This window comes from Colias croceus, chromosome 7 (assembly GCF_905220415.1).
Source record: "Colias croceus chromosome 7, ilColCroc2.1".
Classification (NCBI taxonomy): Eukaryota; Metazoa; Arthropoda; class Insecta; order Lepidoptera; family Pieridae; genus Colias; species Colias croceus.
In genome coordinates, this window is record NC_059543.1 from 4,290,718 (window position 1) to 4,305,098 (window position 14,381).

Sequence of the window (14,381 nt, forward strand, 5' to 3'; positions counted from 1 at the left end):
TAAAGGAATGAAGCTATAAATCTATATATTTAAATCTAAAAGTAAGTAGTAAGTTATTTACAAATTATTGTTCTGTTGTGTTATGTAATCGACATAGAATACAACTTTTAAATTAACGATAATATTGGAAAGAGGAAGTAGAGCGTAATTGTTCAATAGTCGACACATTTTTCCGTTTTGGCAACGATTTTCAGCTGCATATTCATAGTGAAAAATATCTGAAGCGATATCCGATCGTTAATGTTATTTTTATGGGACTGATTTAAAGTAAATAATAATACTCTTACACAAAACAAAAACATCCAAATCAGTTTTCAAACGATGAAGGTATTAGTTATATAAAAGAAGCCGAACCAAATGGTAATGCTCTAAGACTACTTCCAAAACCGTTTATTTTCAATATGTGGCAAGTCGGGTCATTTAAGCAAAGATTTATATAATTTAATGATACGAGTACTGTTATATTTTTTGCTAAGAAATATCGCTGCCAATATCGGGTCGTTGTTTACTCCACTGCAGATTGCTCGAGCGCGAATTAATATAAAATAAAAATAAATTCGTTTTAATGGAGTTCAGTACGACTAAAGTTTACGCTGCTGTTATTTGGAAAGCTTCCATTTAATTGGTTTTTACTTGTGAGTGTTTTGTTTATTAATAATTTCGTATGATTTTTTTGCTATCGATGTCGTATAATATGTTCTGTGATTGACTCATTTTTAATCTTTGTTTATAAATAACTATGTATAAACGTTTACGTAGTTAGGTACTTTATGTGGCATCACCTAAAAGATTATATTTTCTAAAACATGTTTATCAAAATTTCTACGTATTTTTTAACTTTCTTGCTGGATAGATTGATCTAAGTAGGTATTTTGGATGTGAATCTAGTCACATAAATGAAAATAATTGTTTAAAATAGCTTTTACCAGAGTATTCGACTTAGTACCTATTGATTGATATATATATATAGATATTATATGATACGTATTTGATACTTATTTTCAAATCAGAAGTTTTGTTTTGCGAATGAACCTATCAGGTAACTCTTTGAGACAATGCCTATTGAGTTATTATTTAGCCATCATAATCTAGACCAATCAAAACTTGGTTATGCAGTATGCAGTCCGTCAATCGATATCGATGCGGTTCACTCAGATTAAATTATACAACGAATATCAATTCTGTTTCACTAATGCATAAACATTGTACGGAAGATCTACTCTCGGTACAGAGTAGTGTATTCCTTGGGAAGATGAAAGATCTAACAACCTACCGCTACTAAGACCAGTACAATTTCTAGGTATATGTTCATATAATATATCCTTAACTAAAAGGTATTGAAGAGCTTATTTCAATAAGACTCGCTTACAATGTGAAATAGGTAAAACCTAACATGGCTGTCCTTTTTTTATGGAATACAGAACCACGGTGCTGGATATCGATACCAAGTATAAATATCTCATTGATCGATCTGATAAACGAGTTTTTAATTACTTTATATATGTAAGGTAGGTTTGATAATTGATCATGTTGTTGCTTTCTACTAATATCACCCATAGAATTTTTGTTTGACCTTATTCTAAATATTCAGTGGATAGACGAACTTATGAAAGAAACGACGTTTGTAATTCTTTCACGCAAAAACGGCTGAGTAAATCTTCATGAAATATTTCCCTAAAACTTACAAATCAGCGAATAAGCTGTAGGTACATACAGTATAGTTACATATAATTTAAAGTTTTTATTGTATGTACCTACCTTTATAACTTCAAGTAATAAAATATGAATAGGTTAAAAAGAGGGTAAAATAGAATTTATAAATAACCGACCAGGTTACAATGTAGGCCTTGTAAACCACAATGCATGCAAGGTCGGAAATATCTAGGAATAAGTCGTGTTTCATTTTATAAAAAGGCACAGCATAATTGTATATTACATAATAATATGATTGGATATTACAGGTATATCAGAGAAGATATTATGTGATTTAAAATATATTTTAACAATCGCTAAGTACTTACCTATAGATACGATATAACTCGTCAGAAATAATCCTAGTGGCTGCTAATATGAAAATATAAAAGAGGTTGTTACATATTATAAATATATTAAAGTCAATGTTATTAGAATGTTCCTATAGGCTTATAAGTTATAACTTTTTAAGTTACCTATACTTCTTCCCCAAAGCTATATAGCCGAGCGCACATTTGCTCAGTTGGCATTGATAAATTAATGTTTATTGAAGAAAGAAAGTAAGCATAAAATTTTAATTTTCTTTTCAATGTACAAAAATGAGTTTTGAATACGTCTGTGGATTAATTTTCAGCCGATTGGTATGTTTTTTATTACGTAGGTAGATATTAAGCAATAAGAAAGTTTTCAAATATTTTCTGAGAATCTTGTTTTTATTATAGATGTATTATGTTATGTATTATGTTACGAGTAAACACAAAAGCCCGTATAAAATAGGAAGAAAAATAATTATCGAATAATCAGAAGGCCCTCAGGCATTATCTTATTATTTCCCTCCGTAAAATATACCTTTCATAGGTACTTAATTTACGGTTAATATATAGTCAAGTTCAGTTTGTTATGTTCGACATACCTACACGAGAATATTGTCTTTTTCTTCTACCTCTAATATTCAAAGGTTTTTCTTTTCAAACACAAAAGTGTTATTAAGAATTCTCTCCTTAGTAATGTTAAAGTATACTTCAGATTCAATACAGAAAATATCAGGTTTATAGAAGCGGAAATCGAGAACAACATAAAGTCGAGTTTAAATTGGTTTCTTATTACAAAACTACGCTACGACGATTTCTATATTTCCAATTGATAATTTAACGAACGTAGGTACAATACAAATATTTGCAGTTTAAATTGTTTTTATTATTTGCTAACAATCATTGTTCCTAGAAAATTTACTAGTTATTGTACCCACTTACTTATTAGTAAGTACTTATTAGAAACCAATAACAATGTAGAACTGATGAAACCACTCCACATTTTATTCCGTATATAGATTTTTAGTAATAAATTTATAAACTCTACTTCTGAGCAGAGCCTGTCATTAATATGGTTAAGAATCACATTCTATAATACTATGGTGTTTCATATATAATGTTGTCGTGTATAACATTATACTTGTTAACTCTCAAATTAAAAACAGCGTACTCGTAAAATCATAATTGGCGCGCATAATCAACTTCATCACGTATAGGCATGAATATTCATATTGGCTGGAACTATCGTAAACCATGCTGTCCAATTCCCGTCGTGTATGCGTATGTTGAGAATTAATTAATTGGCAGCAAGCGTTGGTCGCAGCTGCGACAGAAACATGCGGTCATTACATTTTATGGTCGCAGCAGATGCTAACATCGTTAATAGCTTGCAGCATTTCACGCGCATTGCCGAAGGTAGGCTGCTAATTGATGTTCCTGTGTATTTGATCGCTCGAAGATAATTGGTTTCGTGTTATGTCCTTTATCCTGAGTCTTAATTACACAAACTGATATCACGTGGAATGCTCATCTACTTGACAGAAACGCAACATCAAAGCGAATTAACTGTTACTGAAGATTGAAACATTACATTATTATAATTTATACTTAATTAATAATATCTTGTCTACAAAAATGTATTATGAGAAGTTTATGAAGGTAACATGTACAATGAAATGCGCAGATACTTGGTGTAATTAGTTCAACAATTTCAGAGATTGTTAGTATTTTAAGAAACGTCTGCTAAAACTTTAAAAATACAAATTTCTTAGAGACGTCTCTGGAATAGCTAAGTATAAAGTATTATACAACTAACGATGCTTCAAGCATTTAAGAAGCTTATATTATCAACAGACAACTGCTTTGTTTTCTTTCATTATGAACCATATCCTTTCTACGCTATTCTTCGATAAAACATGTTTGTGATAGAGATGCAACTCACCAATTTCTTTCAAATAAACTCAGAATTTTTTTACAGATAATTTTCAAGGAGATATTGCAATTCCGGACGACTACTTCAAACCTAGTAATTCTGCTCCTTCGACAACCAAAATTAATAAGTCGTTACAAGAAGAGGTTGAAAGGTTAAAAAAAGAAGTTCTTCTGGAAGGACTGCAAGTTGAAGAGGAAGGCTTACCTGATATATTAAGAAAAAGAACAAAACAACCACTACCACTGCCTCAAGAAAAACCAAAGAAGTACAACGAAGCTTCCATCGTCACAAAGGTTTTAATTCCGTATTATTTCTGTTCAATTCATAATTTAAATCTTACCCAGTATTTAACCTCCTGAGACCCAGGATTTTTTTCTCTTTCTTTTGTAATAAAAATTAGCTGTATCTGTTCTAATGCAATTATAGATATTCAAAAAAATGGTAAAAAAAATCTTTCGTGGAAATCTTGGATTTTCTTTATGTCATGTATATATTACAGGGGGTCCCAGTTCCAAGTGTAATAAGTTTATGAAAATGAAGAAAAACTACATGTTTTTTTAGTTATTATATATTTTTAAACTTGAATCTAAATAGTTATTATTCTATCCATTGTTCTGTGTCTATTTTTTGTACCTTGGTTCATAGATAGGTATTTTTAAGGGTGAGAAACGACCAGTTCATGTATTTTGCACCGGCGTGGTGGTGTATTTATATTGTCACGTCCACCCCTAGGTCTTATTTCTAATCCATCCTCTCGGTCAGCCTCCCCATAAGCTTGGTCCACGTCATGTGCGTCCCCGAGATGGTCTGCCAACAACTGAAGATGACATACATAGTGACGATTCTGTTCTGAAATGACTCATACTCATTGGACGAATGGAAGAAGAATCATGTTCTGGTATTTGGGCGGCTTCATCGGTATCATTTGGGGTATTACCTTCATCTCAAACATTTATTTATTCAATTAGACTTCTTCTAAAAGCAATTTTGAATCGTCACAACAGTATTAACATTTACCACCGATTCGGAAAGCAGTATCTATGGAGAAGAACCGGCAAGAAACTCCATAGGTCCATCATATAGGTCAATATTTGACTCATCCAGGTGTTGGTAGATCTCAGTATCTTATAATCCTTGGAAATTATAATAAAATCTGTAACATAAACTAAAGAATGTCATATAGGTAATACATGGGGCTCTAGTAACCAATACCAATTTGGCAAGAATTGAGACCAAATGTCTTACCAGTATGACATAAAAGAAAACATTAATATTTTTCACAAGTTTTAGATTTATCTTACAAAATAACTATTGCAGTTGCAGAAATAATATCTATTATCATTAGATATACAAAGATATACTGCAATATACGAATGGTTCCACTAGAAATATAAGATTACTGACCACGTGTTTGCCGTCGCACAGCCACCGTCAACTTCGAAATGAGAATACTTCAAATCACTGTCACTTATAAAACCAAAAACCGTTTAGTATAGTGGATGACATACCACTACATCGATTTGAGGTATTATTCGCGCATATACGCAAAAGATGGCGTTGAAATATTTTTTTATTGTTTATGTAATATATATATGACCGCAGGCCCCAGGAGGTTAAAAGATTCATGGAATTCATTGAATTCAATAGAAGTTATTTTTAGGTATTACCTGCAGGATTGGACAAATCTCTTTTAATGAAGAATGGAAAATTGCCACCAGGAGAAAATTTAGACATTTTAGACTCAGGGAACTCATATAACCACACAAATCAAAACGTTATTGTAGATAATCTTACAGAATCTGAGAGTTTGGAACAAGATGGTGTCTTATTAGTCAACATTTCTTCGGATAACATTCTCAATCTTGACGAAATGTATGTAAATCTCAAATCATCGAACTTCTCACCAAAGACGGATGAAGTAACAAATAAAATACAAAGCAACAGTCGTGAAATTACCGGTGACTCAAATAATAATAATAATATAAAATTTAAGTTACCCGAAAATATGACTGTAGCGCCAGCTCCGACAAACGGAGAATTATCTCCCAATGATCGTGATGAGGATAAATATAGCATTGCGAAAGGAGCAAACAAAACTAAATATGAATTAAAAACTGAAAAGAGCGAATCTAACGATTTATTGAAACCTACAGAGAGTTTACAAAGCTTAATCGATGAAACAACTCATAAACGCCATAGAAGAAGAAGGCATGGCAATAGAAGAAGGTAAGCAAATAACATCGTATTAACACTTAGATTATAAATTTCAGTATTTTGTAAATTTAATACAAAGATCTTTACTATTAAAGGTTACGAAACATACAATCGATTGAGAGGATAGGACATAACAGTTTAAAGTTGTCCGAAGAAGACGAAATTGAAGCAGAGCCTAATCGAGAAAAGTTTTTTCGTCATGAGAAAAAAGTTAAAAATAAATTAGTATATCCAAAATTCGAAGTGCCAGAGCATGAATTCGAAGAAAATTTTGAAGTAATTTCTCCAACTAAAATGAAATTGCAAAACAATGACACACAAGAATTTAAGGAATGGTTTTTTCGGGACTCGGACTTGGATTTAGAAGCAGCTGAGAGCCAAATGTATAATAACTCAGAGGTAAAAAATATAATTATTAAAATTTAATAATTCATACATATTTAATACCATTTTTAATTCAATCATTTTAAATTAAAGACTGTATTCAATATTATGAATAATAAGTTATATTTTGATCTAATTTTTAGTAAAAAAAAATGCCCGAAAGTTAGCATCTTATTATAGTTCTTACTTATATAGTAGGTACCTTCTTACAAATGACAATTAATATAATATACAATTTCATACAGTTCTAAGCTTTATTAGTATTATAATTATAATATTCATACTGTTGTAGATAAAAATACGGCATCGCAGCGCCCGGGCGGCCACAAATCGCAAGGAGCGTATCTGGGAGAACGGAGTCATTCCCTACGAGATTGATGGTAATTTTAGTGGCGCACATAAATCTCTCTTCAAACAAGCGATGAGGCATTGGGAGAATTTCACTTGCGTTAAGTTCGTTGAGAGAGATCCCGATCTACATAGAGACTACATTGTTTTCACGGAACGACCCTGCGGGTAAGTACTGAATCTTAAACTTTATTATAAACAAAGTTTGTGCATGTGTGAGGTCTTTCCGGAACATACATCCGATTGAGATTTGTATTCTCATTGTAATTTGTAGTATTGTTGATTATCTAAGCCGTGTTTACTTAGTTATTAATAAATTTTTACCTTATAGTAACTTTTGTTAAATTGAAAGCCAAATTAAATTAAAATAAATTTCAAATGAATGCGTAAGCAATTTCCCTGATTAATCAAATGAAGCCAAATGAATCAATTCAATTGGCAAATTAATATCAAATTATACCCAAAATATTTCAAATTGCCAATAATCTAAATTAAAATAATCATTAAATTTATGAAGGGACTTCTATTAAAATCGGAAAAGCTTTAAAATATTTTTGAGATATCGAGACAAACTCGTCGGTGTATCATTCACACGTAAAAAATCTCTTGAAATATTTAGTAACAAAAATCCAAAATCTCCGTAATATGTAATTGGAAAGCATTTATTCTGCTAGTGATTGACCACATCAATTTATTTCCTGAGCCGTGACGAGCTGGTAAAGTGATAGATGATTATATCCTTTCTATGACATTGCGTTATTTCGTTGACCTATCTATCCTTTTACAAATATTAGTGAATAAGTCTAAGCCTTATTTCTACGCACGTGTAAGATATTCCCTTACATTCGTTGCTCTATCATATACATAGATGAGTAAATTCAGCACATTTTCTAGTATCTATAATACCATATTATCTAAAATCTACTTGTCTCCATGTTTCTAAGCTGAAACAATTCATACATAATAATATGTAAGAGCCAAGTAAATTCTTCCATAGTCACGGACAATAGCCATACAATAAATATAGGTACATCTAGTTATTTTGTATATTGATCATGGTCAATGAAAACCAGATCTTATTTTTACTTTGACCTTATTGTTATGTGCTTTTTTTGTCCAACAGTTGTTGTTCCTTCGTCGGAAAGCGCGGTAATGGAGCTCAAGCGATTTCTATTGGAAAGAACTGTGATAAATTCGGCATCGTTGTACATGAACTTGGTCACGTTGTTGGCTTCTGGCATGAACACACGCGGCCTGATCGGGATAGACATGTTCAGATAATCCGGGATAATATTATGACTGGTAAGTTGATATTTATTCCTCGTGGTATTTTAATTTATATTTTATAACGAACTGGCAATCCTGTAAAAATACTGTCTGTTAGGTCATCTAAAAACGCAAAAGCTATCAGTTTTATCGGCATGTAAAAACTATAAAGGTTTTTCACATTAATGATATTTCCCAATAATAAAAAATCTCAACAAATAAGCTTTATTGTATATCATATCACAAGAACAAAATCGCAATCGGTAGCTAGTTATCTAGAAATGTAGCTCTCGTAAAATTGGCGGGTAAATACTTACGTGCAGAAGTAATAAAGCATTGGAACTGAATGGCATAAACATATTCTCGATATTGTTGTAATCTTTGATTTGTACAGACTTTGGTTACCCAAATATTTTCATTTAAGAATAAAGTTTGTTAAACAAATCAATATAATTTTTATCTGTAATCAAAAATAAATAATAGGTTGAAGGACTCAACGCCATAAAATTTTATCACCAAATTATTTATAATTAGTATCAGCTATAAGCAGATTTATATTATCGTCTAATTCAGTTCACGGGATTAGTTATGAATAGTTTATTACTAAAGTTCAATCAAAATTACACTTTAACTTCGATACTGCATTCAAGAAAACTTTAGCGTAAAACTCAAATAATCATCAATGCAAATAACAATCAATGTCTATTTCATCATTTTAGAATAGATTATATGTATAATTCTATAAGAATTCCACTTTTTACTGGAACAATCATGCCTGAATCAGTCTCCAGTCGTCGATAATACACTTCAAAGTATTCAAAGTGAACCGTAATTGTCGAAAAGCCGTCTTCGCCTAATTTGGATTGAAATTGGTTTAAGTGGCGTCGCGTGCACATCGCCCGGTAGCTCTTAACTCATCATGTAATCTGCTTAGTGCAAGGGACTATTTATACCCAATTAAACATCTATTTATAGTAGATTACCGCTTATTAATAAGCTTTATTAAAAGCTTAGCAGTTGTATTTTACAAGTAGTCTTAATGTTTTAGTAATTGGGTGCGTTCATAATAAGTAGTATTTGTTTGAAATATGAATATTTATGAAACTCAATTTTTTAAGGTTACTAAAAATGTTATGCTTATAATATACACTTCTTTTTAAAAGCACCCTATCGAGCATCGACTATCACTTAGACATGTTTTGTAGCTTCTCATTTGACCCTGAAGACCACTTAAAGAGTCACCCTGTATACGCTAAATAAAACAAATTAGAAAATGCGGACACGGCTCGTTTGCCCCAGTTCATTGCGGTCACGACGGCCGCTTCAGAATACCTGTGCGGCAATAAAAAGTTCACAACACAAGCGGAGGAAATTAAAAAAAAAGTTTCGTCAAACTGATTTACACGTTAAATTTACGCGCGTTATCCCAGCGAGATTACTTTCAAATTGACTTCATAAACCGAGGAAGCTGCCTCATAAATCGTTGATAAATTGGCGAAATATGTAAATAAATCAATTGGACTAAGCGAAAACAATTTCACGTACACAGCTTACATGGGATTGCCCTCCATCGCAGATATAATAACCGTAAATGTTGGAGTTCGTCGAGTTACGCGTTATGCTGCGTAGCCTTTGAATGTGTTGCTTGACCCCGATCCACCCTCGCTGAAATCTTTACAAATGCTACCTTATTTTCCACGCTGTGAAGTCCTCTACCACTTAGTTACGAACCTTACACCCTTTGTATGCGTAGGCTAAAAATACACGCCATCCTGAATAGAGACTCGTTTAATTCTAGTGCGTATTGAGGTGAATCACATCCACTTTATGTAGAAATCTTTGCACTAGTAACAGCGATAAGCTATATTATGCATTAATAAATAATAATTAAACCCGATCACGCGAGTTAACAAGCTCAATATTATAGACAAACATTATATTGACATTAATTCTATCTTATGTCAATTCACACAGTACCTACATCACAGTTACACAGTACACAATACACATTGATCCATATTATATTGCATCAGTTTAGTTAACTAAAGGTCTATAATACTGAAAAATTGTACTAGTTTCAGGAACGTTTCATCGAACTACTAATATTCTAGGAGGTAGCAACGTTGACAAGTGAGCATTTTAGTATAGTTGGTTCTTTGATATTCTGTTCCTCTTGCTATTTCGGTTACAGTCCGGGCTGTCTGGCTGGCCCCAGTGGTTGCGTTTATTAGTGCGCATCTTATCTGCACAGGAAAATATCCTTAATTTAAAGTCATTTTTTAACGCGTAATTTTTAATCGTTTGCCTTTAGATAGATCCATTAGACATACATTTTTTATTGCAAGACGTGTTTTTCGTTGTTAAATAGGTGCCAGACGCAATTTTTATTTCAAAATAATTAAAATATCATCGAAATAAGTGAAATTCCATCAACATGAGTCCCAGTGAAGGATAAGTAATCACTGTGTTACTTATACTATATATAATATTCATTTTACTATTTAGAGTTTTTTTGCAACAATCTACCATATCGCCTCCTTTTTCCCAACGAACCTCAAATAGGACGTTAATGTAAACTTGATAAAAACCAAATATCATCAAGAAATTAAAGACTTTTTAACGGATTTTAAACGCGATTTATTCATTGTATTATTTTCCCAAGTCTTTAATTTCAAAATGTATAATACTCGCGTAAAATCAAACACTAGAAAATACAAATATCATCAAATTCATATTTATACCCAAAAGTGTAATAAATATGAAACCATCTATTAAAAATATTAGTTTACTAATTATTCAATATAAGTATTAAAAAAGGATAATATAATATAAATAATAAAGTTATTACTTACCTTTTAAGCGGACTCATGTTGATGTAATTTCACTTATTTCGATGACATTTTAGTTATTTTGAAATAAAAATTGCGTATGGCACCTATTTTACAACGAAAAAAACGTCTTGCAATAAAAAAATTATGTCTGATGGATCTATCTAAAGATTAAAAATTACGCGTTAAAAAATGACTTTAAATTAGGGATATTTTCCTGTGCAGATAAGATGCGCACTAATAAACGCAACCACTGCGGCCAGCCAGACAGCCCGGACTCTAACCGAAATAGCAAGAGAAACAGTATATCAAAAACCCAACTATACTAAAATGACTTTTTTTTAAACGTTGCTAGCTCCCGTACTATAAAGATAGTACTTCGATGTCGAGTAAAAATATTAAACTTATGCAATATAACATAGACACAGATATCACCTTCACGTTGCAATCAAAAGTTACCTCAGGAAGGGAACAGGATCTCTTCCTGTGTATTATAATACTCTTCAATGTGCCCCTCTGATCGTGACCGACTTTCAAAACGTGTTTGAGGTGTATAGCCCACTGATTTGTTACGAAATGTTGCTTCCATAATATAATAGACATGTAGGTATTTTGAACTTTAAACATCAATATTATATTACCTATTGTGGATTTTGAAATTATTTATCATCCTGGATTTCTTCCGCTGTGGAATTAGGCCTCAGGCCTTTTTGAATAGAATTTGTCACTGTAATGAAATTTAGAGAAAGATTTTTCTGTTACAACTACCGATTAAATTTGTTCAATTAGACAAAACAAACAGTTATGAAATTGCTTACACTGTTTGAATATACTGCTTACCTTGTTTAATTTGTATCGTAGGTGAGATAATTAGATATCTACTTGTTTTGTCATCGTCTCAACTTGTTGAGCTGAAATGTGCAGATCAGCATAATATTATGTCAGTGACGTCATAATTTTCACTTGCCAATGACGATATATTTTCCCGCCAACATAAGTAACGTTATGAGCAGTGGTGGCTCAGTGGTGAGACCTCGGACTTCGAATCGATAAGTCCGGGGTTCGAGACCAGGCGAGCGCGCAGGAATTAAATTGATTTTTCAATTTATCTGCGCATGTTGTAACATCACCACTGCTCGAACGGTGAAGGAAAACATCGTGAGGAAACCGACATGTCGAAGAATTAAAAAGTTCGACGACATGTGTCATCCGCCAACACGCACTTGGCCAGCGCGGTGGATTATGGCCTGTACCCTCATAGGAGGCCCGTGTCCCAGCAGTGGGAACGTATATGGGCTGATGATGATGATGATGATGATGATAAGTAACGTCACTTTTCGGAGGTATCCTTTAATCTTCATCTAATTTTCTTATAAATGAGAGTCTGTTGTGAATATATTGTTGTTACCAGTACTACTGCAATAATGCGTCGTTTATTTGTCATAGTGCATTCCTAATATACAGTAGGTATTTACCGCATGAATGTTTGTGTTTACCTATATTCCCTACATCCCATCTCTGAGGAACTTCTCATTAACGAATAATTGGGTTCAAAATTGTTACGCAATAAGATAATAATATGACATAATTATTATATCTTAGGTATATTCCCGCTGTATCTCATGTTGACAAAATGAAAAAGAATATTGTCAAGGAATTTTAATAATACCTACTGATATTATCGTTTCATGATTCACATAACTACTTACTTTGCAAGTTATCTCTGGAATTTTAATTACCTATATCTTTTTATAAGACAAAATATTACGATTACGTTGAGAATATAGCTTCACCGAGAATAACTTCAAATCACATCTTATTTTTGTTTTTTTACAGCCGACTGGAATATATTTCACAGTACCTTAAAGCTTAATCAAATAAAAGCACAGTATAACATTAGGGATAATAGTATCAAATTATGGATTATTTTTATTTTATACCAGGCTTCGCCCGCGCAGTCAAAGAAAAACCCGCATAGTTCCCGTTCCCGTGGGATTTCCGTGATAAAACCTGTCCTATGTCCCGGGGTAAAAAGTAGCCTATGTCCTTTCTCGGGTATCAAAATATCTCTAAACCAAATTTCATACAAATTGGTTCAGTAGGTAGTTAAGGCGTGATTGAGTAACAGACAGACATACAGAGTTACTTTCGCATTTATAATATTAGTATGGATTTTATAACGTTTAAAAATTATTCAAATTCTGTTTTACTTTCGTTTTATTGGCAAGAATTAAAATCCTCTTTAATTATTGTCAAAACAATGAAATAAATTATGTACCAAAAACTATTTAACTACTTACATGTATCCAGGTCAAGAGTACAATTTCAACAAATTAACCGAAGAAGAAGTGAACTCGCTTGGGCAGACGTACGACTATGATTCCATCATGCACTACGCAAGGAACACCTTCAGCAAGGGCACGTACTTGGACACAATTCTGCCCCTAGAAGTGCACGGGAAGAAACGGCCAGAGATCGGGCAAAGAGTGCGCCTGAGCGCTAGTGATATTGCCCAAACGAATCTACTCTATAAGTGTGCAAGTAAGTTTGATAATGACCTCGTAACCATGTATGGTTTCAATATGATGACGCATTGTTATTTACTGTATATCTAAACACTGTTTTCTTAAACGTTACATTATAAACATAGCATTTCCGATTTCAACTTAAAGCTTATGTTAAAACTGGTTCATTCGTTTGAATAGGAGTTAAACATGTTATATTTCATCTTGATGGTGATACAATGTTTTCAATTAGAAGCAAATCATCCCACCATTAAATCATCGTGTAGAAGCAGCCAAATAACATACGTCTAACACACATTTAAAAATCCATTCGCTTAAAACAACACATTTTTTGAACAGAATGCGGCAAAACAATCCTCGGCAACTCGGGATGGTTCAACTCACCCGGGTGGGGAACAGAGACCCCGCCAGCCACCGCTGAGACCTGCGAGTGGCGGATAGTTGCTACACACGGAGAGCGAGTCGTACTTAATATTACAGGTAATATTTAGAGATAGATTTATAAACTTTGTGATACAAGAACCACTCCTAGCCTTTTGCTATGGTCGGGATAACTTATCGATGAGTTTATCGACGAGGCTCAGGAACCTCTCTCAATTATTATGACTCTATAATATTATTACAAATGCTGAAAAAGGACGTCGAATACTTTTGCAGTGTATGCTGTTAGTGGTATGGTAGTTATGCTGGTAGTGCATACAATTGACGTCCGAAGTCTTTTTTAGTTCTAAAAAATGAAACCCCGAAGTTTCTTTTTTGTATGAAAATGGCGCTATCTGCTGTGATATACATATAAACAAAAATCCAAAGAATCCGGAATATCTCAAGCACAACACATTAATGGGCTTACTTTAAAGTTTGGTTAGCAAGTTGTAAAGAA

The 14,381-nt window shown here is 32.8% G+C and overlaps 1 protein-coding gene across 1 annotated transcript in view; it reads left to right on the forward strand.

Moving 5' to 3' along the window:
• The window catches only part of LOC123693085 (tolloid-like protein 1), a 47,118-nt gene that overhangs the window by 23,063 nt on the left and 9,674 nt on the right, over window positions 1–14,381 (forward strand). The window contains exons 3-9 of the mRNA XM_045638039.1: window positions 3,982–4,229; window positions 5,597–6,162; window positions 6,246–6,549; window positions 6,827–7,050; window positions 8,006–8,184; window positions 13,287–13,517; window positions 13,841–13,981. Coding sequence (XP_045493995.1) covers window positions 3,982–4,229; window positions 5,597–6,162; window positions 6,246–6,549; window positions 6,827–7,050; window positions 8,006–8,184; window positions 13,287–13,517; window positions 13,841–13,981 — 1,893 coding nt within the window. The remainder of the gene's footprint in view (window positions 1–3,981; window positions 4,230–5,596; window positions 6,163–6,245; window positions 6,550–6,826; window positions 7,051–8,005; window positions 8,185–13,286; window positions 13,518–13,840; window positions 13,982–14,381) is intronic.